This window comes from Cajanus cajan, chromosome 3, assembly GCF_000230855.2.
Source record: "Cajanus cajan strain Asha chromosome 3, NIPB_CcT2T_4, whole genome shotgun sequence".
In the NCBI taxonomy this organism is placed as follows: domain Eukaryota; kingdom Viridiplantae; phylum Streptophyta; class Magnoliopsida; order Fabales; family Fabaceae; genus Cajanus; species Cajanus cajan.
In genome coordinates, this window is record NC_138519.1 from 7,854,515 (window position 1) to 7,878,707 (window position 24,193).

Here is a 24,193-nt window from a genome sequence, read left to right on the forward strand (position 1 = left end):
TTATCAATAGAAATTACTATCAGTAAGAAGGATTTGGTCTATAACTTTGTGCATATTATTAGATTGGCTTTAAGAGTTTTGGATCCATGTCTTTGTGATGGAATTCATGTTTCATAGATTACAAAAAATAGGAGACAGGTATGGATAGAAGCTAGTCATAGTATAAAGTGATGATGTCATGGGTTATGTAGATTAAATATATGCATATTTGATAGTAGCTCAAAAAATTGATTGAGTCATAACATTAATCATTTTTTTCATATCACCTATGGCATACTACTAAAGCTTGATTGGGAATGAGTTATTCACAATGCAAACTTTTCTTTTGTACATCCTAATGAATTAACAATAGATGGTTGTAATTGAATGAACAATAGATATATGGTTATTATTATCTAACACTGCACAAAATTGAATTGTAAAATCTCATTGATCAGAGTTAAGCAACCCATTTTCCTCATCATTTTTATTGTCCTGTTCTGTTGTTTTCTGAGCCAGTTCCACTGCTCTCTTACATTGTTGCCCCCAATCTGTTTGAATCAATGTGTAAACCATCATGCAAAGACAAGAAGCTTGTGCAGCCACCATTCCTGACCACAAACCCACCAACTCATATTTGTATATGAAGGAAGCAAAAACAGAAACTGGCAACCCAACAAGGTAAAATGCACATAAGTTTATTCTAGCACCCAAATAAGGTCTTGCAGTCCCTGACAAAATCCCACATGAAACTGTTTGAGGCCAGTTGCTAACCTCACACAACCCAAGAATAGGAAGTATAGTTGTGACCATCTCAATAATTTGCATCTCATCAGTGAAAAGTTTCCCCCATGATTTTCTCACAAAGAAAAGCAAAATGAAGGCAGAGATTCCCAAGGTGAATGCAGTGATGAAACCAATTATGGCTGTACGTTGTGCCTTGGATGCTTGCCCTGCACCTAATGAGTGACCAATTCTTGTTGTCAAGGCTATGCTTAGAGAAAAGGGGAACACATACAAGAACCCTAGTGTTTGAATAAGGATCCCCATGGTGGCAACTGTGGTTTGTGGATTACTTAAAAGGCCACATAGAAAGAGCATGATCTCATACCACCACCACTCCAAGCACACTGAAAGGCAACTAGGCAAAGCCAAACTTAGCAAAGGCTTCCACCCATGAAAGGCTGAGAGAATTGTGGTTGTAGCTCCTTGCCATGGCTTGAGTGGTTTCTTTGAGAAGAAAACATAAAGCAACAAGCCTAGAGTCATGTTGATTGAGTTCAAGCCAGTGGCTAGTGCAATACCCTTTACTCCTAAGTTTAAATATGTGGCCAAGAAATAGTTGATGGGAAGATGCAAGAGTGCTGCACAAGATGCAGCTATGGTGACTGGGGTGGTTAAGCCTTGGGTTCTCAAGAAGGATCTGAGAGGATTAAGATGAGCCTGAGCTAGCAACTCTGGGATAGAGAAGACCATGTAAACTTGGGCAACTTTTGTGACTTGAGGGTCTTGACCGAGCATTTGAAGGATGGGTTCCATGTTTAGCCACAAAACGGAAATGGGGATGGCAACAAGTAGGAGGAGACATAGAGTTCTAAAAAAGGTTTGGTTAAGAATTGACCATCTCTTGGCTCCATAAGCTTGGCAACAAATTGGATCCATTCCCATTGAGAGGCCTTTGAGGACTGAATTTGCAGTGATGTTAGCAAATCCAAGTGCTAGTGACCCTCCTGCTAACTCTACTTTCCCTTGCCGACCCAAGAACAACATGGACACAGCAGATCGAGAATACATCATTAGGCTTGTCATTATTATGGGGCATGAAACCTTTGCAAGTGATTCCAACTCTTCTTTCAACTGCATACAATTGCATTTCTCATATTTGTTAGTAATCACAGTGTATTGTTTTGTACTAGTTAACATGCACATATATATATACGAGGAGGGTTCAAACGACACCGGTGTAACTTTAACTAAGTGTTACACCGCTCAATAAATTTATATTAAATGTGAATTTTGTAAATCCAACTGTTAGATTGAAAGTTCATATCTCTTAGATCATATATATCAAATTTTATATTAATCTAAGATGATTTGATACTTCATTCTCATAAAACAAAATTGACGTAATATATACATTTCAAAATATACTAAAATATGAACACTTTGATTACCTTCAAGTTGTTCAATTTTAACAAAATTTGACATATATGATCTAAGAGATATGAACTTTTTATCTAACGGTTGTATTTACAAAATTCACATTTAATATAAAGTTATTGAGCAGTGTAACACTTAGTAAAAGTTACACCGATGTCGTTTGAACCCTCCTATATATATATATATATATTTTTTTTTATTGTCATACAAGAATGTATAAGATCTTCTAACTTTAGAACTCCAATTTCAATTTTTCAAGGACGTATGCATAAAATGATGTTTGCATATATTACAATTATAAATCAAGGTTCATGAGTGACCTTGTTTTTGAGTTTAAAAAGAAAAAAATTCTTTAACAACTTTTTTTCTTCTAACATACTTTTCCTTTTGCCTCTTTACTAGCTTCTATATGCCTCACAAATGTATGTTTAAATGTGTGTTTGATTCCATGTTAGACATAATTGACGCACGTTAAATCAAAGCAGTTTCTTTAATGAATTAAACTTGCATTGTGATAGCTTAACACACACACAAACACCAAGTTTCGTGAAGAATAATTAGATTACACTAATGATACATTATACTCCTTGTTTTGAATTTAAGTAAAAAAAAAATTCAATTTACACTAATCCAGAAAGATTGTTTACATCATTCAATTTTGTCAAATTAAAAAATATTAGTAACTTATTTTCTTAAACTATATTCCTTGAAACTTGATATAAAAAATAAAAAGAAATATTGAAAATATAATCTTAATTAAATAAAAAAATATTTTAAAGATTACAACATTAAATAGTGAGATTCGATTATATTTCAAATAAATAGAAGTGTCACAAATCTTATAATCATTTTATTTTTCTTCTCTCCAATTTTTAGTTTTTCCTAGCTGGCATTAACGACTCACATTTATTTGTGTGGCTTTGTGCACAAAATTTTAATACAAGAGTAATTTCGGATTGTATAATTTCCATGCATGAGTGAAATAACACGAAGACAATAACAATGTTTTTATTTATTTTTTATTTTTCAAATAAAAAACAATTTTTGTTCATATAATTTTACTTTAGTTTTTATAGTTTAAAATAATTTTTTAATTTTTTAAATTTATTATTTTTAATTACTTTTATTCCTTATAGTTTTAGACTTTCGTAGTCCCTATATTTTCCCTTTTAAATACTTTTAGTCTATATATTTAATTATTTTGTATCGTCATCTCTTTTGTGTTAACATAGTATGGGTCTTTAACTTTATTTTTTCATGCCAAATTTATTTTGTCAAAATTATTCTAAATTTAATCTCTTGATGTTTTATATGTCTACACTCTTACAACACTTATTGCTGAGATACACATTGTCCAATTTTTTCATAAGGAATATTGTCGAAGTTAATTAACATGAGTACGAGTCACTAAATTATGGCAATGTTGCTAGTAAAAAAACCTAGATAATGTGTGTTTCAACAATGAGCATCTCAAGTGAAGGTAAAAGATACATGAAGCATTGATGAAACTATTTTAAGATAATTCTAGTAAAAATAAATTCAGCATAAAAAATACAAAATTGAATACCTCTGTCACCTTAGCATAAAAGATATGTCGTTATAAAGAAATTAATGGCATAAACTGAAAAAAGTTTACAAAAATAATTATAAGAACTAAAAGGGTCAATCTTATATTATAAAGACTAAAAATGATTAAAAAAAGGTAAGTATAGAAACTAAAAATATTTATTTTAAATTATAGAAACTAAAAGATAAACTAAGTGAAAAATATAAGAATTAAAAATATATTTTAATCTTTTTTTAATAGACATAGTGTCCTAAAATTAATAACTAAAAACTAATCTACACTTGTAGAATGTAATTTTGACTAACCATATTTTAACATGTATAAAAATTGAATTTAAGACCACTAATTTGACCATATATTTTAGAGTAGACCTTATAATTAGTAAGTTAATAGACTTGATTTCCATGCTAAAATCAAACTATTAAACTCATATTAACTATCATGTAAGAACTTGAGATTCTTTTGAATAGCGATTCGTAATTTGTTATGTTATGATTAATGATAAAGGTTTAATATTTTGAATAAGATTCTTTGTATATGTATTAGACTTGAATATAATTTAAAATTGTTATATCTTTTAATTGAAAAACTAGTTATTTTGAAAGAACTCATGTATTGATTAGGGATAATAAAAAAGAAAAATGGAAATGCGAGTAAAATTTTTAATGAACTGTAAATATTTAATTAAATTAATATTCGCTTAATAATGGGTGGCGATTGATAACAAGTTATTTATACCTACACGTACCTGTATTTAATTTTTTTTAATATTTGTATACATAAAATAATTTAGTTAATTTATTTTTACATTAAATATGTGTTATAATTATTTATTTTAGTGCAAAAATATGTTATAAATTATTTTAAATATATATATATATATATTTGAATGATTTATTTTTAGTTTTATTTTGTTTCTTATCTTTTGTTTTAATTTTTTATTTTTATTTTTTAATATCCACATATATTTGTAATATTCATAAATATATAAAAAAAATTTATTGATACTCACTCATTAAATGGATAATTACACTACATAGGGCAAGTAACATAGACTATTACTTACTCTGATGAGTCCAGTTATCATCCCTAGTATTGATTTTAGACTTTACTCTTCCTCTAGTTATAACTTTTTTATTTAATTATTAATTAAATCCCTTTAAAGAAAAAAAGAAAGAAAAGACAAGCTGGAATAATAAAAAATGCCCATACCCTAAGATTGAATTAAATTGATTCAGATACAATGATTTTTTCTCGAATGGATTCAAACTGAAATGCTGTACCAAAAAAAGAAGCTACCAAAAAGAACACTGAAATGTGAACACTATATAATACCAATAAAACCTAAAATAAAAGTGTAAATTAATATAGATACATATACTTAAACACTTCAAAACTTGTAAAATATCAACACACTCATCAAAGCAAGGTTCACATGATCCTTCTCTCTCCCTGATTTTTATTCGATAAAGAAAGTGTTTGTTTTATATATTTTGTTTGACACCTCTCTGTAAAACGTCAAATCCCCTGACAAAAATGATTTTTCTTTTCCAGAAAGTGTAAAGACAAGTATAAAATAATTAATAAAAAAAATAAAGGGTACAGAAAGAAAAGGGTTGGAAGCTTGTGAATCGTTTAATTTAGCCAGGTTCTGAGAAAGAAAACTAGTAAAACATAGTGAAGTTGTTGGGTGGTAATAATTATGTTGGTGTATAAAATATGCAGTTTTTATATATTAATGATGTAGCAGGAAAAAGGAAGGCAAAAGAAAAAAGAAAATAATAAAATTAAGACAGAAATGTAAAAAAATGTTCCCAGATCTATCGGTAGCCTCTCAAGACTCCAGTTTAGGACAAGCCGCCAGCAGAAAATGCGATAATATTCAGATTGTCAGCATGTCTTGCAGACGTGCGCATAATAGAGTTTATGTTTTTATCAAAAATATAATTATTTTTATTAATGTTTTGAAAATTGAAATAAGATAATATTTTTTAAATAATCAGCTTTATATATACTTTAAGGAAGAAAGTGAAGAAAATGAGTAGAAAATGGAATAATTTTATTTATTTTTTCTTATTTAACCGTGTATAGAAAGTAAGAGGAAGAAAAAATATAAATGTAAAAGGACATATGTAATTTTAATGAATAAAGTATGCAAAAAAATATATATTATCTTATTATTTAAACTAATTAATCATATTCTTTATCTTTCCTTTCAAATTCCGACGATCATAATTATTAAAACAAACATATAACTAGGTATTTTCGTCGTCTCCTTATTTCATGCTTGGTATTTCACGTGTTACAATCAAACCATTATAGACGTAATTGTTGATCATGATCAAGGTCATATTCATAATTTACTTTTAACACCAAAATCAAGATAACCATGAATTTTGTATCAGGGATTAGAAGCACAACGTATGCTTTTTCAATCATCACTCAATACAAAATGTTGTTGTTATTGTTGTGTGTTTTTTTTTTTTTTTTTTTTTTTTTTTTTTAAATAATTAGATTAGAGTAAGTTACGCTTGTACAAAGTCAGGGTGAATTACTATTTTTTTTAAAAATTTTTCTAAAATTTTTCTATTAAAATAACATATTGTTTATCTCATTTCTAATGCAAACCCTCACAAAAAAAAGTATAACACATTAGAGAAGACGAATTCGATTCCTAATTATTAAGAACAACAAAACTTAAGTAACTGCATGTTCTATCAAATGTTGTATTTGGTTAAGACTTAAGAGGGAGGTTATTAATAATAGTAATAATATTAAGTGAATAATTGTGACACGACACTGAAAAGTGGCAATATGGCAAAAAGGATTTATGGTGTGAAACAGACACCATTGATTTGTAACAGAGAGAGCCTCCATATTTTTCTGTCCCGATCCATCTGAATGAAGCAGAAGAATACAGTTTCAATTAACGAGGACAGACCCAACACTGACGAGCAAAGAGAGGAAGTGGTCGAGGTCATAACCCAACACATATGTTAATGTCACTAGCTACCATCAAACACCACTCTTAATATTACACTTATTAACCTACTTCTTCTAACACACTTTTTAATTAAAAAAATTACGATTTTTAATAAATTTTAATCTATAATAAAAAAATATGCTTAAAATAAGATGTTGTATCGCTAACAGTTCTTCCTTTGAATTATATATATATATTTTTACTTTTCAATAAATTTTAACTTAAGAAAAAAGTGTTAGTTTAGAAGAGTATGATATAAAATGTGTTACTAGCTTTTTTCGGTGTGAGAAACACGAAGAGACCGAAGTTCTACTTGAACACTATCATGTTGAATAGAAGGGACAAAGCCGCAAATAGATAAGTGCTCGTATTTCTTTACTAGATGAAATTCATATATATTATACTGATTGTCTTTTTACCATCAAATTCTTGAATTAAATAATGACATGTTATTTTTTTAAAATAAACAAATTGTATTAAAAGTATGTTTAGAAATTTAAAAGATATTAAGTGCGTCACTATTTAATTTGAAATTTTAAAAATATTTAATGAAAATTATTTGTCTTTTATATATATATATATATATATATATATTTGTATTTTTATAATTTTCTCATAGTCGGTATAAAGGTTATGGATAGAGAGATTGCGCAATTTATACTAGAATTTAATATCTATGGATTATGAATGTAAAGTTTTACATTACCAACTAGTAAAAATTAAATTATGATAAGTGTGACGTAAGGAGATTATGATAAAAGTTGAAAAAGTTATCACATGTGACAATGGTGAGTGAATGACAATATAAGCATTTACGAATTGAAATTTAGGGTTTAAATGAACTATTTATTTTTTAGGGTATAAGTTACTAAGTAATATAATTTTATTACTTCCAATAGAGAGGAATCCTACATTTTTATTTCATTCCAGTTTTAGACTAAAAATATATATATTAGCAATATAATTTTTTAATGGCAATGTTTTTCTTAAGTCTTTGATTTTGATCTAGATGATGTTTGAAATAGTTTATTTAAATTTATAATATTTTTACAAGGATTTATGAACCTCATTCATCTATATTCGTCGAGTTTAAATTTACTTTTAATAATTTCATAATTTAACTTATGTATTTATTTTATAAAATATTAAATAAATACGTATTTTAGCAATATAGATCCAAATTCGACTTTGACTTGAAGAAAAATCATTGATTAAGTAAAGAAAAAGACAGGAGAGTTGTTCCACGTGTACATGCCTCAATTATTTCAACAATCCTCAATTATGTCGGTAGATAAAGGATATAGACGAGTTGATCAATAAATTAATCAAATCTATCTATTATTATTGATAAAAGATATATCAGTATATAGAATAATAGAAAAAATCCGTTCATAATGGAATAGTAAAGCTTAAATTACCTTACAGAAGAAAGTTCACTTAAAATATGGTCTAAAATTTCCTTTTGTTAAGTTGCCAAATTTTATTTTAATACAGTATAATTTTTTTACATAAGAAATTTAAATATCTTATTATAAGTCTATATTTAAATATCTTTTAGGTATAATCCATAATCAGCTTTTTCAAAAAAATCCCAAAGCAACCTAATAATCATTTTGATTTGTAAACTAAAAGGATAAAAATGATTAAAATTAAATTAAAAAAGTTTGTGATTAGTTAACTTATTTTCAGCTGTTCAAAAGGTTGTGCTACAAACTTTCTGATTTCTTCTAAAAAAACTGTTCTTTCCAAAATAAAAAGTAAACCTACACACATTATTAATTTTACAACATGCACAGTTTCGATTACCTCATTGAAACTGCGCCCTGTCACTATTAAAAGCCAAAAAGCTTAAACCAATAAAACAAATACTTGGTCCAAGAAAATTGTCTCCATAGAAGTCTCTGCATTTTCCTCCTCTACACGTGAATATAATCTTAACATTTTGCAGCATAAAGAATTAAGTTTACTTCACGATACAATGTAAAATATCTATACTGTATGTATTTGAATCGATGGTGAGTTAAATTCATTATGATATAAGCTCTTCAACGTGTAATAAATGCATGACTGACAACATTGTATAATTTCTTTTTCACACACATATATATATATATATATATATATATATATTACATTATATCACGTAGCATATTTATATTCCCCCCCCCCCCCTTTTTTAATATGCACTGCATGAAGTATTTATGCATGCATCATTTTCATTCTTAAATCCTACTGAGGTTTTCATATAGTTATACCACCTTACTATTGGAAAAATTAGAGAGACTATATATGAAAAGAAACCGAAGAGATTATATTGGGTTTCTCAGTTCAGCTACATGAATTAATACTCTAGTCAACTTATAATTACAATTAAAGTAGATTAAACTTTAATTATTACATTATCTTTTATTAACACACTAAATTGATGTAATTAATAACAGTAACTCTTTAAATATATGCTCAATATCTTATAATGCATATTAACTCACACAATAACAACTCTTTATTTTCTGATTATTATTTGAAACACATTCAACTTTTATACAAAAAAGAAGCTAGAAAAACAGCAAGAAAGAAAAAGTTTGCAGAAGCAAATTAAACACAGTGAGAGAGAGAGAGAGAAAGGGTCACCAACCTCAGAAGCAGAAAAGCTAGGGAGATTAAGAGCAGTGAGATGAGGATGCAGGCGTTGAAGAAGACCTTGAACGAATGTGCCACAGTTATTGCAACCACTTTCTCCACCACCTTCTGTAGTACTGGTTCTCATTCTATCTTCATAGTCTCCCCCCGCCTTCGAAATCACAACCTCACCATTTATATTTCCTCGAGATTCAGCACCGGTGCACATGTTTATCTACTTTTGCAAAACGGAATACAAAGATCCTTAGAAGAAGAAAAAAAAAAGTACAAAAGAAAACCAATGTGTATAAATATAAATTAACACTTCAAAGCTAGGCAAAGACATTGATATATATATATATATATATATATATATATATATATATATATATGCTTCCCATCCCCCGAGAGAGCAAAGGAATGAAAAAAGAAATAATGGTCTTAAAAGTGGTGAGAAAATAAAAAAGAATAATCAAGTTGGATTTTAAATGATTGAATGCATAAAAATAAGGAAGACATGATGCAGTTAATTGAGCTTAATTAAAAAAATGAGCAGACCGTGGTATCTCAAGAAAGATGTGTACGGGCACTGAAGAATGTCGTTTAAGTTTTGCGACTCTCCTTAACTGTGAAAGAACATGGGTACTGCACAGAGGTGTTTCGGGACTTGAAAACAGTAGTAGAGATGAAACACTTTACAACTTAATTAATCTCAGACATAACCTTTGTGTTTACTTTATACTTGCGCATAATGTTGTACTTGATTAAAATAATAGGGCATTGCTACTACCAGAACTCAGAACTCCACTTTTATTGCATGCTTCATATCCAACATTTTTCTCTCTTAAAACACCATGTTGGTCCCCAAGAGATTTTAAATGAACCACGTTAGTTGTTCAATTTTCACTTCTAAACAATGAAAATTAAGGTTGATTAATACAACATTTTTAACGTTAGTTTGGTCCCAAAAAAATCAATAGCACTTTTTTATTTATTTATTTATAGTTTTATATGAGTCTGACTCGATCCACTTAGATCAGTTTAAGTGATTTTATGAGACTCGTGAAATTCACTAACTACTAGAGATTGTAAAACGATGAGACTGACCAAATTAAATAAAATATCATGACTTCTTTATTTTACATAAATTTATTACTTCATAAACATTTTTTTTTTATGTAAACTGTACATTATAGGTACAGTGAAAGAGTATAACAAAAACTTTGTGAACTTTAATCTCAACACACTATTTTTTTAAAACAAAAGGCGCCTTAAAATTCGTGCCTCAAATGAAAAGTGACAAAAAAAAAAGGTTGCAAATGAACACAATATGTGAAGTTTATATGGAAAAGATGTACTTGGAGTGGCATTACTGTGTGTATAATTGAGTTGTTTTCTATATTTTACGTCAACTAGGCAAAAAGTATGGTACTATACAACATGTCCATACTTGTTCTGGTGCCAGATAAAAGGGGTTATGTTTGGTCAGACTCTAATCACATGTTAACTTGAACATATTGTAGATTCCCACCCTGATACTTATAACGGTTAAAATGTTTTCAATTAAACACGTGGAATAATTAACTATACGAGGTTATTAGCATGGGATAATACGAGAACTGTGATGATATTCGTTTGCACTTATAATTAATATTTATTTTATTCCAATAATATCATTTTTTTTCAACTTTTAACTAGTTTAATTATCTTTTTAGTAATTTTTGTAATTAATTAGAATTGGTTATCATTATCTAATTATATCATTAATCTCTATTTTTTCTCTAATATTTAATCAAGAAATAGATTTGGAGCAAACCAAACAATGAAGATCTCGTGGAAATGAAGAGGTAGCACCAAAAAAAATCCTTTTAAAAGTCCAAGTAAGGTTGGACATCATCCTATCCATGTTTGGAGCCAACCTTGCACATAACTCGGAAAGTCTCACGTTCGGTGTATGATGGAAACATGCTAAGGCTAAGGAGACCAAGAAGTGATATATTAAAAGAACTAAGAGAAATTGGATGATTTTGAAGACCTTTCATATATTTGTAAATATAGTAGTTACTTGTATATGTTTATTTTGTCTTTGTACTTGTGAGACACTTTATTTCCTTTTTATAGACTATTTTATTGTGAATTTATAGTAAGTTTTTTGGAGACTTTTACTCCATTTGACCTTGTATTAAAGGTTATTCATTTTTACTTTTTCAGTAGTAGAAGTGGGGTGACAATTAGCAAGGTGTAAGTGTAATTAGTAAATGGGTCAGAGTTGGGCCTGAGCCAAATTTTACATATTAGACTTGTTTTGCTCCATATTTTCCAAGGAATTGATTTAGTTAGGCCTCACCATCATTTGGTGAACCTAACTAAACCAATTCCAATTTATCTAGATTGGATTAATATGGAACAAAGTCCATTGGCCGCCCACCTTCAACCTTGGCTGGATTGGCTTGTTCATTTGGCTTCTTTGGGAAACTTGTGCTACAAGCTTCTAACTTAGCTTATTTCCCAAGCTTCTAAATTAGAAACTTCCTCCACAAGCCTTCCAAACCAAGATGGACGGTCAAGCTAAGCTAACCTTGATTCTCTTGAACCATGGTTAGCCTAGCTTGCTCTATAAGCTTGCCTTGGCCGAATTTGCTAGCAAACCTTGCACCCTTGGGAAGCTTGTGCTATAAGCTTCTAACTTAACTTACTTCCCAAGCTTCTAAGTTAGAAGCTTGCTCCACAAGCCTCCCAAACCATTGTGGATGGTCAAGTTAAGACAACCATGGTTCTCTTGAACCATGGTCAAGCTTATCTTTCTCCACAAGCTACCTTCTTCTGTATATTTTTTTTCCTTAAGCATTGTAATCACTTTTGACATATATGAGATTGAATTTTCAGAATTTCTATCTCTCTCAAATGTCCCAAAATCGTGGAGAAAGTTCTCTCCTTAAGAACCTTCAATCCTTCCTTTATGCCTTGGTTCCTCTCATCTTCTTCTCCTTCAAGAAGAAGTTCGCGCCATTGGAGTTGCTTCTCAAGCTTTCTAAGCTTGGTTCCTTACTTCTGCATTCAAAGTTCAACCTCAAGAGAAGATTGGACAAAGGAGATGAAGCTTGGAGGAGAACAACAATCACTCCTACAAGCCATTTCCATTAGTGTAATATCTTAGCAAAGTGATTTTTCTCCCTTCTTGCATCCTTGTGTTCAACGTGGCCAAGTTAGCTTGCACTGAGCGTCATTTTAATGTTGTAACACTTTTTTAGATATTCTATTCCTCTTTCTTCAAGGGATTGGGAACCATTTAACATTTAGGACCATTTGGAATTGAATAAGCGTCTATTGGTGTTTATTCAACACCAAATTAAATGCTCTCATTGGCTCTTCAACTTCCATGACTCTATTTCTTTTTCTTTTTTGGTACTCTTCATGGAAATGAGGAGCTAATTTCATCCTTGTTGGTTAGATGTGACCAACCAAACTCTCATGTAACTTATATATGTGTATGAGTGTATATTTTCATTTTAATGTTAGTAATTTTTTTCTATGCTTATTGCTTTTTGTGGAGTAATATCAATCATAGCTTGATCAAGCCAAAACTCATTTTTGTCCGATAAGCTTATGTATTGTGACTTATAAAGCCATTACTAGACTTATCTCCTAGCATATTAGACAAATCATGCCTGAGATTATAGGCCCTTGCTAGTGTAGTTTCGTTCTTGGCAGACAGAGTAAGGACAATATCATAATTGCCTAGGAAATCATGCATTTTATGAAGAGGAAAGAGAGATAAAAAAGGTTGGATGACCATCAAAATCGACCTTGAGAAGGCCTATGATAGACTTAATTGAAATTTCATTGAAGACTCTTTTAGACGTTATACTCCCTCATAAAATAGTATTCCTCATTTGGTGTTACATCTCCCCTCCTTCCTTTCAAGTCCTATGGAATGGTGAAGCTTTGGAGAAATTTACCTCCTCTAGAGGTATATATCCAACAAGAAGATCCTTTGTTTCCCTACATGTTTGTGATTTGCATCGAGAGACTTGCTCACATTATTTAACTGGCAATTAACAATGGAGCTTGGAAGCCTATCACTCTTTCTAGGGATGGCCCTACCATTTCTCATTTTTTTTGTTAACGATTTGTTTCTTTTTGTAGAAGCAAACATGTAGGACACTAAAATTATTCAAACTTGCCTTAAGTTGTTTTATAATAGTGTGGACCAAAAAATAGCTCCTTTATCCAACAATATCAATTGGACCAACCATAACCAAATTGCTCAACATCTTAATTTTGACCTGTCAACTACTCTTGGGAAATAACTTGGGGTTCCTCTTTTACACAATAGAGTCTCCAGGTCAACTTTCAAGGATATTTTGATTAAATTTGAGCAAAAAGTTTATTCGTGGTAGGGACAAAATTTTTCTATGGTAGGTAGGATGACCCCCTCTAAAGTTGTATTAAATGCCTTCCAACTTATGTCATGCAATCTAATTGGGTACCTAAATCTATTGTTGATAACTTTGGCCAAAGATGTAGATCCTTCATTTAGGGTGATGCTATTACTCGTAAAAAATTGCACACCATAACTTGGTTTAAGTTAAGCAAATCCAAGAAAGAGGGTGGCATGGGGATCAAGAACAACAAATATTTCAATATTGATTTTATGATGAAAGTCACTTGGGAAATTTGCACTAAGAATTCCAAGCTTTGGGTTCAGATGGTTTGTAAAAAATACATGTGTGGTAACCTTTCTATTCTTGTGGTTGCTAAAAGGAAAAATAATTCCAACTTTTGGCATGGGGTCTACAATGGTTGAATCACACAACTCATAGTTTCATTTGGAGAGTGAGGGATGGTAAATCAACCAAATTTTGAATGTCAACCAATACTAGATTAATGTTAATGAGGTCGTGAAGGACTTTACAAATGGTAGTGGGTTTTGGAATTTGCCTAAAATTTCTTTTATGCTTCCAAGCCACATAGCAAAGAAGATTCTTACCATTCTTGCTCCTTTCTATATGAACAACTCTGATTAATTAGCTTGGTCTCTATCAATAAATGGAAATTTCTCTTCAAAATCAACCTACCAACAACCTGTTTCAAGTACTCACCATAACATTGCTAATTCTATTTATAGGATCATTTGGAACTGGCTTAGGCCTAACCACGTGATACTATTTTTTCGGGAATTGATGAGGAATGACTTATCCACCAATGAGTTTTGGTTTAGCAAACATATGGCCAATTCTAACATTTGCACCTGATGTTTAAATCAGTTTGAGTCCATTCCCCATAGTTTTATACATTGTAGGTATGCCTATCAAGTATGATTTAGAATTAAGAAAAACTTTAGCCAAGTCCTTGCCTATGATAATAACTTAAGATCATTCATCTCTAATAATTTGGGACCCAATAATCATTCTGCTGATTTGGAGTTGATCTTTGGGATCACCATGGATGCCATATGGCATTTAAAAAATGATTCCATAATTAAAGATAATACTACTCTACCATTGTTGTAGCGAGAATGGCTAGAGCTTTTAAATGTCTTATGTTGTCTAGAAGCTTTTTTAGATAGTTGAGACTACATGGGCTCTTCTTTGTTGCATCATCATGTAGGGATCAGATGGGAGCACCCCGTTCCTAAATGGCCTTATGAAGTTGAATTGTGATGCCTCTATTAATGCCTTGATAGGTTAAGTTGGTGTTAGTGGCTTCCTTCCTAACTGTTATGGAGCTTTTGTGATGGCCTTTTCCACCAAACTTGAGCAATGCTCCATTTTGCAGGTTGAGTTATTATTCATTTGGCATGATCTTACCATAGCTGGGAATAGAGGCTTTCATAACCTAATGGTTGAATTTGACTCTCTTACTACAATTAGATTTCTCAATCATGGTTGTCTCACTCTTCATAGTTATGTCTCTCTGGTGTTTAATATACATTTTATTCATTCTACTGTTAGTCATATTTGTTGGATTTATGTTTTAAGAGAAGTTAATCAATCTACTGCTTCTTTAGCTAAACTTAGTCTTACCATGGAACATTACAGGACTTTTGAGTTTCCCCCCAGATTATATTTAATTCTAGTTACTTGCTTATGGATCCGACATTGTATTCCTTCACGACTTTTGGTTCTTGAGAATATCCTTTTCTCACAAAAATAACTTGATACTTGATTTATTAAGTGTTGGGAAGTATCATTTGAAATCTTGAAATGAAACAAAATACCTAATGGAACTTGTATCTTGGAATAAAACTTGACTTATTAGTTATTTTAAACTCTTTTTATTAATGTAAGTTTGTTAATTAAATATTAAAGGGATTGATGCTTAATAAACTTAGGCTTCCTCTTCTAAGGAATAAGGGTTTTAGTAAATTAGTGAGTTGACATTAACATTAAATACAAAAAAAGATTTGATTATTTAAAGGCATGAGAGTCAGATTCAATGAAATTTAAGCTCAACATAACATACTATTTGATTTCTAATCTCAACCGCATTATATACAAGTGTTCGTGAAAATGCTGAAAAGAAGTTTCTATACATGAATTTTATTTCTTTTATCAACAGAATCATTTAATAAAATATTCTTTAGTTTAAATTAACTATTAAATGTATTAGTGTTGTATATTATACAAATCCTTTATAAGATGATAATTATTCATCATTAACTACGTAGTTGGTATACTTACCGAATTCGCTTAACAAACTACCACCATGTTACAGAATTAAAAGCATGCCTGCTAAGACGTTATTTGAATATGGACTTGATAGTATAGACCCAAAAGTTTGGTGACATATCTTTGTAAAATATAGGTTAACAGAGTGTTTAGCTTGTAGGTAGAATTTTCAAATTGATCGTGATTTGGAGAAAAAGGTATAAGATATGAATTTTTGCTCAAATCACAATTTGTAACTTATCAAGTGAGGTTTTTATTTTTTATTTTTAAATATATCTACATTATGAATTTCATCCATATATATTTTTGAGAAAAAAATTGTAATCAGCCATGTTTTATATGCATTAGAGAGCCTTACATGCAAATTAAATTGAATATTGTTGACCAGATGGATCTTCCCTCCACACCCACATTTCTCCTACTAAAAGAAATATCTTCACCTAGTCCATCTCTGTCCCCAATTCCTTGTCATACATCTAATTTATCACCATTAGATTTTTATCAACCGCATGCTATAATGTATGTATAGTCTCTTGTATTTTGAGCTTACTAACATTTAATTCTCAAAATTGTTTTTTCTTTTTCTTTTTCTTTTGTTAGATAACAAACAAATATCTAAGTTTGGAGTTGTGATCAATCTTTAACTCATGAAGATTCATTACACCAATTTAGGAAATTAAATATAAAAAAAAACAATAAGAAATTTCATCAAAAACCATAAAAAGGTACGTAGTTTTGTTAATGTTTTAGATTTTTATAAATAAAAAACACACTTGCTATAAATACTAAACAATTTCATGAATAATTGAATGAAAACAATGCACCACGTTTGGAAGAGCGACTTGCGAGGAATAAATTCACTCGACGATGGCCATCAACTAGCAAATAATTTCTTGCTGTTTCAACCATTGTATTCCATGTAATTATAGAAAATAAATAAAAAGTAGTTCAATATTTATACTTTTTAGTTTATACGACTCAATTTGTTACTTAAATACATGAAAATTTCATTTTATTCCTCTTATATAAACCTCGTGGCCATTAAACTACATGTGAAGTTGACCTCGGGAAAAAAACTGTTCTGAATTCCAAATATATATAAACTCAATTTACGTATCTTTGTTCATAAAATTGTGGATTTTGCTAGAAAAAGAAGCACCAGGTAATAAAAGTATCGAAACCCTTAAAAGAAGCATAAAAAGTATGAGTGACTGAGTGTAGCCCACCCTGATAGGTGGCTCCTGCCAGCATGCATAGCACCCATTCCCCCACTCATTACTGGTTCCTGCTATGTGTGTACAATCAATCTACTTTCCATCCATGCTTTCAGTTTTTGGAAAATGGAATATTTCCACTTCTGCACTTCATTATTCTTTTATTATATATACATAGCTAGGTAGTAGCTCATTATATATAAATTAAAGACTTGTTGGTTTTTTATATTCTTAAAACTTTAGACACCTTTCACTGTTGAAGAACCTTTTCGGTCTTCATCAATTGGAATGTTGAGCAAGATTTTTTTTATCTTACCCCTTGAGGCCATAACAGGAACTATCAAAGTGAAAAGTTCAGGAGACAGAAAAAGGTTAAAGTTTGACATTTATTAGATACATACATACACACATGCATCACTTGTTTCATTTCCAATTAATTTTGTTGTTAATTAAGAGTTCAATTATATGTGGTAGGAAAACACAGAATGATGGGTGGCTGTGCTATAGGTTCCCTTTTTCTCGAGCACTTACCTAACAAACATTGTATTTACTTCATTTAATTAAGGGACTGGGACTTCATTCATTGGATAACTTGGACCTTGAAAAGTGGCATGTTAGGTAAGCTCATCAACAAATCTATCTATGCTGGTGCCTCAGCTAGCATGAGAAACATATAGGGGGTGTGCTTTTATTTTACTTACGAATAAGTCACTGCTTAATTATTGTGTCACTGGATCCACTCGTGCACCTTTTATAAGCTGAATTATTATTATTGGACCACCGAATGTGGGGGGTCCCCATCACAGTAACATTGTCATGTTATGAACTTCATATATAATTGGGGTTCATTAATAAAAAAATTGGAGAGGAACATATATATTATTAATTAACTTTAAATTTAATTACATATTTTGCTTTCTTACTTCACCATTTTGTGAAGTAATTTGATATCACAAACTCAAATTAATTTTAACCAAGGGTATCATAATATTCTATTTATCTTATCTATATGGGTTTTGATACCTCTTATACTTCTATATATAAATATAAATATTTATTGACTGATAAAAAAAAAAAAAAACTTCACTATTTTGTGAATCTTGGTACAACATTAATTTTTCTCTAACGTGTAATTAAGAAAAAATGTACAAAAATTTGACGTCGAGGATTTGAATAAAAAATATGCAATTAAAGCCTTTAGAAGAAAAAAAATATTAAAAATGAGATTTGAATTCTTGACACTATATATCCGTATATCAATGTCACGTTAACTATTTAATTAATGTCACATATATTATCACATTAATATGAGTGTCATCTAAATAGTCAATATTACTACTCAAAGTCAATATTAATAATAACAGATATTCAATTAATGAATGGATAAAATTTGTGAAATCTTATAAATAGGGGACAAAATGGGAAGAAAAAAAATAGTGGCAAAATTTGTAAAATGATGAAAGAGGTGCAACTAAGCCTTAGTTTTAATATATTTTTAATCTCTATAATTTTATTAATTTTTATTTTGTTTTTAAATATTTTTATTTAATTTTAGTCCAACTTTTATTAAAGTGTTTATTTTTAATCATTGTCATCAATAATACTTTCTTAAGTAATGATTTAATAAACGAAATGTCACATCAATATTATCACGTGTATTACAATTCTAAATTATATTTTCTTAATCTTTATAAATCATCCAACTTTTTTCTTAATAAAATGCTTGTTTTTAACCCTTAAAATAATATTCTGCTAAGTGATTCTCAACACTTGACCCAACCTATTTAAGAAATGCCATTGAAAGTGACTGTAGGTGGACATCAACAATCATCTATATCCTCGACACAATATTGAACCCTGCTGTTGTGCTTCCATTCTCACATTGACATAAAAATTATTACTATAAATACAATAAATAAGTATAAATTTATTTAATATATGATTATATATAATTTTAATATTAGTTTTAAATAAAATCTAACACATATTATATATTACTATAACTTATAATTTTTAATAATAAATATTATGTTATTATAAAATGTGTTATTATATATATTTTTTAGTGTGATGAGATTGTTTACAAGACCCTCTTTCCTATTTATGGGTATGCTTGAAAGTTAAAATATACATTATTAAATTTATAAATATTATGTATTAGTGGGAGTTGAAATAATATACATATGGTGTTGAAATTTTGATATCGTGATTATAATTTTGATGGATAAAAAAAATATAAATATTAATTATTTTCACAAAACATTATATATGGGTTTTATACTCACCGTTGTTTATTAAAACAAAATCTTAAGAGTAAACTTGAAAATCCATTAGAAAACACTACTCTATACATTTAGCAACAAACTTTTTAAACTTTTTCTAGCGATTTGTTGTTGTTATAAATATAAAATGTTATCTTGTAGTAATGGGATTCTTTCGTAGAGCAAGGTTGGCATAATTATTGGAAAATATAGTGGGAGTTTAATGTAATCCCCAGCATGCATTTATAAGTGTACTATTCTGGTTTACCTATTCCGAATTCACAAGTCGAGACCACGTAATCCTTTTACTAGTTTAATCTGAAAATGTTAATTAGTAATCTTTATGTGTGTACTTTCTTCAAAAGAATTGTATGAACCGTACTTTAGTTATGCATGCGTATAGAACTGAGAATATACCATCCTCACGTTAGCATTAGTTGTTGGGACCAGTTAATTGGACAGCATTGACACTGTACGAAGATGCCTATTATCACCAACCAGATCTTTAGCATATGCTAGCATTCTGGGCATTGTCCATCATTAAAATTACCCAATCTCTCTGTTGGTGTGTTGTTATAATTTAATCTGGTTGAACAATTAAGGAGTCTCAAATTCGAATAATGAGTATGTAATTATATTAAATATTTCGTGGAAGAGTTTTACCATAATGATTTTAACTTGTTTGAGCAGTATTATCTCTAATGGCGATTGCAATTAGTTTATACAAAATATAATAATTTAATCTATTTGCAAGCTTTCAATGCTTATTGGGATAAAGATTTAATTTAGTTAATTATAAGGATGGTTTTTATAAAAGATAAAGATTAAAGAAAAACAAAAGAAAGAAAAAAGTTGAAAGTTCTGCTTTTGGTTATTTATATTACAATCCCTTGCGCGTTTATCCGATTAACTTTGTTCTTGATATCTTTCAGCAAGAAGTCATCGAAGTTTTTGGTTCTTCAGGAAGGTGGCAAACACGTTCAAAAGTAAAATATTAATTGCAAAAGAATTAAATGCACCACAAATTTTTTTTATATAATGATATTTTTTATATGTAATTTTTTTTAATAGTGATATTAAGTTGTTTACTCGTACGTTCATTTGTTAGTGTTTGCCATACGGAGAAGGATATGCTATAATAATGGCATGGAATTTTATACTATATCTTATTATATTAGAGAACTCAAACCTTATTAATATAACTTAGCCTGACCAATAACTCTCCATCTCGCAAAATTCCCTTCCTCATGTTAGAGGAATGATGACAAGATTAGGTTCGTTGAAATTATCGAGATTTTGAAATTTGTTTATTGATAAGAAAATTGTTTCATCTTTGGCAACCCCTCTCAGTTGCAATTATAACCAGGATATTGAGACCATTTGTCTTCGTTTGTCCCTCCCTTTTGTATTTATTTAATTGAAATTAACACGACACTAAAAAAGGTCACCTCTTTTAAAAATATCTCTTAATTATGATTAAGATATTTTACTGAGGTGTTATTTCATGTAGTTTTTAATATGACTTTGTTATCTCTATCAAATATTTTTTTATATATATTTTATAACATAATATGTATTATCACTTTTGTTACACACACATAATAAAGTCTTTATAAACCTTGAACATGCATAGTGGAATTGTCTATTATAAAAGTATTAATGGAAAGAAAAAAAAAACTATAATATATAAGTATTTGTTTTAAATTCATTGGATATAATACTTTTTTTACCAAGGATATAATACTTTATAAACTAAGTATTGAATGAAAAAAAAATCTATTTAAAATCTTAAAAACATAAAATGTCTTTAATTTTTGCTTACTAAATTATAAGTAAGAGGATATGTAAGAATACATTATAACATTATTTCGAATTATTCATAGAACTCAATACACACCAATATATTACATATTTCTTTTGGATTTATGCATTAGGTTTGGTTTGTGTAGAACCATTTTCCCAACGAAATTCTGTTTTTTTTTTTTTTGTCATGATACAGAACACATAATTAAACTCAACATGTCTACCCTTCTTTAAGATATTATTACTTTCGGTAAAACCCTAAATCACCATAATACAATTAATTGCATTAAGAAGTATAGACAGAGCGATAATTATAACCAATAATAGTTTCTACATACTATATATAAAACGATAGTTCCATCTGAAGCAACCGTTATTGCCATTTCGTTTGTACTATGAATCGTAATGGGGACCAACAAGACTTACAATTTTTTATTAACTTCTAACTTATAATTCAGCACCCCTAGTATATGAGTTAGATTATGCCTAGGACTCTAGGTATTTCTTAATAATACTTTGCTTAATTATCAATTAGTTTGATGATCAGTGAGTGCAGATCAAAGAAAAGAAAATAAAGATTATATTTATTCGAATATTTTAACTTCAGGGGGTCACAGTGATGGCGATATTGGTGGGAAGTGACAAGACTCATGTTGTCCAAAGATCACACAACACAACACCTGCCCATGTCATCAAATTTTGGATAGCAAATTAAATACGTTGCCTTCTCTTTTTTATAATCTATGGTTCTCATCAATGTGATTACTAATTGTTATATATTGTGGTCACAGTTGCAATTGCATTATATATATTAATTCAAAAGTTATAATTAAAAAGAATTATTTACGATATATATTATGATGTTATGGTTACAATTATGACTGCGTATAGCATTATTTTATCCAGTATTGCTCGCGAATCTGAGTAGTAAGAGATGCATCTTAAGCCCTATAGGTCCACGATACATAGCAAGCAGCTCCATGTATGTGAATATATGTGTTGATATATATACCTATGTAGCCGGAAAATTATCCAATTCATTCATTATTATATGATCAAGCATTAATAATTAAGTCATTAACTGGATTAACTATTTGTCCATATAGGTTGACATGAAGGTCCCCTCCAAAAGGCAGTGATTCTGTTTTGACGGATTTATTTTAATGGGCTGCCAACAATTAACAACTTCATAAGAAAAATTGACTAACTAGGTGATGGTGAATCTACATGTCAATTTAATTTGTCATATAAAAAAAAATAATATCACGTATTTTTTCTCATGTAGGAAATCCAACGTATTAGTGTGGAAGAAATGTTACAAGTGGACATCTATACGAACTCTCTTACTCGAAATCGCTGTTCAGCACTTTGACCAATTGTCACATAAACCTCTCTTAAAAATAGCAAGTCTGGTGCCCAGTCATCTAGACCATTTGGAGTCATAGAAATAATTGTATTGTTAACTTTGACAGACTGAAGCTAAAGTTGGACATAATCTTCATTGTTTGGTCTTGGCTGAAGATCAACAAACAACATTTTGATTTCAATTTTGATCAATGATCAATTAACCATAGAGCATGCATGTTTCTGTCCCAATATAAGATTGGTTGAGTATTAATTGCTACATTTTTGTATAAAGCTGCAGGGTAGCAAGAAGAAGTGGCTGAGATAAGTGTTTGGATAGTAAGTCTTACGTGGTTTTTTCTCACAGTAAAAGTTCTATATCTTAGTTTAGATAAGTATTTTATATATGTAAGATGGAAGGGTAGATCAAAGGAAGAGTTTAGGCTATGACAGATCATGCAGTTCTGCATTAACTCTTGTACCCTTTATCCTCTTAATAAAATTATTTTTTGTCGTAAAAAAAAGTGGTTAAGAATCCAATATGAGCAGACCTTTACTAGGAAGGTGGCTTCGAAATCTCATTGCACTACCTTTTTTATCCAATGACGACTTTCTTTAAAGAAATCTCTTAGTATCCTAAAACCTAATCGAATAGTTGTAATCACTAGTGCAAAAAAGGGTATTTACGTCACCCAATTTACGTCGGAAACAGTAAACACCGACGTTGTAAAAACGTGGTGGCAGTTTCGTAATTAAGTGGAGACTAATTTACGTCGGACCCCCCCTAGTCCGACGTAAATGTGGGAATCATAGTGCGACGTAAATTTACGTCGGACTAGAGGTGGTCCGACGTAAATTTACGTCGGAACCCCTATAGTCCGACGTAAATTTACGTCGGAACAACGAAACCCGACGTAAATTTACGTCGGAACAACGAAACCCGACGTAAAAAATGGCCCTATATTCCCCACCTTCGTCTTTTCCATTCCCGCGCTCACAATTTACAAACAACCCCTCTCATTTTCTCTGAATTTCTGAGTCTCCCACTGCGTTTATTGCTACATTCAACGTATCCAAGTCTCTAAGTGTCTGCACGTTGGTCGTTTGAGGTTAGTTTGTTGTCCCCGTAATTATTTTGTTTTATTTTTGCTATTTGTTCCGCTGGAACGGGCCGTTCTCCTTGCAGAACGGGTTGTTCTGCAAGCAGTATGGGCCGTTCTGCAAAGAGAAGGCCCGTTCTGCTAGAAATTTATTGTTGTAATTTTTTGATCTAGAACGGCCCGTTCTAGTTTCAGTACGGGCCGTTCCAGATGCATTAAAGAAGAGACTTTTTTAGGCATTGACCTTTAGTTTACCATCGATTTTTTAGGGTTGTAGTTTAGGTTAGAAAATTTATGAATAACTGAGTCAATAGTTAATTTGTGTTAATATATAGATAATGAATCGAAGTTGGATGAATGCAAGTCGCATTAGTCAAGAGTACAGAAATGGAGTTGAAGAGTTCTTACAATTTGCAAGAGAAAATGGGAAACCCATCAAAGGGGCATATTATTGTCCATGTGTTCGATGTTTGAATCAGATACGTCAAGAAG

The 24,193-nt window shown here is 30.1% G+C and overlaps 1 protein-coding gene across 2 annotated transcripts; it reads right to left on the reverse strand.

Annotated features, from left to right (window-relative positions):
- Window positions 1-411: 411 nt before the first annotated feature.
- Window positions 412-10,343, reverse strand: LOC109814136 (protein DETOXIFICATION 53). Of its 2 annotated transcripts, none has more exons than XM_083070318.1 (2): window positions 9,325-10,343; window positions 412-1,836 (listed from the first exon to the last, which is right to left on the reverse strand). In XM_083070318.1, exons 1-2 carry the CDS (start codon window positions 9,535-9,537, stop codon window positions 427-429), a joined length of 1,623 nt encoding a protein of 540 aa, XP_082926444.1. In that variant the 5' UTR covers window positions 9,538-10,343; the 3' UTR covers window positions 412-426. The 2 variants fall into 2 exon arrangements, 1 of the variants encoding a protein (XP_082926444.1); XR_014432118.1 differs by lacking the exon at window positions 412-1,836 and adding an exon at window positions 6,177-6,603 and having other exon boundaries at window positions 9,325-9,463.
- Window positions 10,344-24,193: the final 13,850 nt, after the last annotated feature.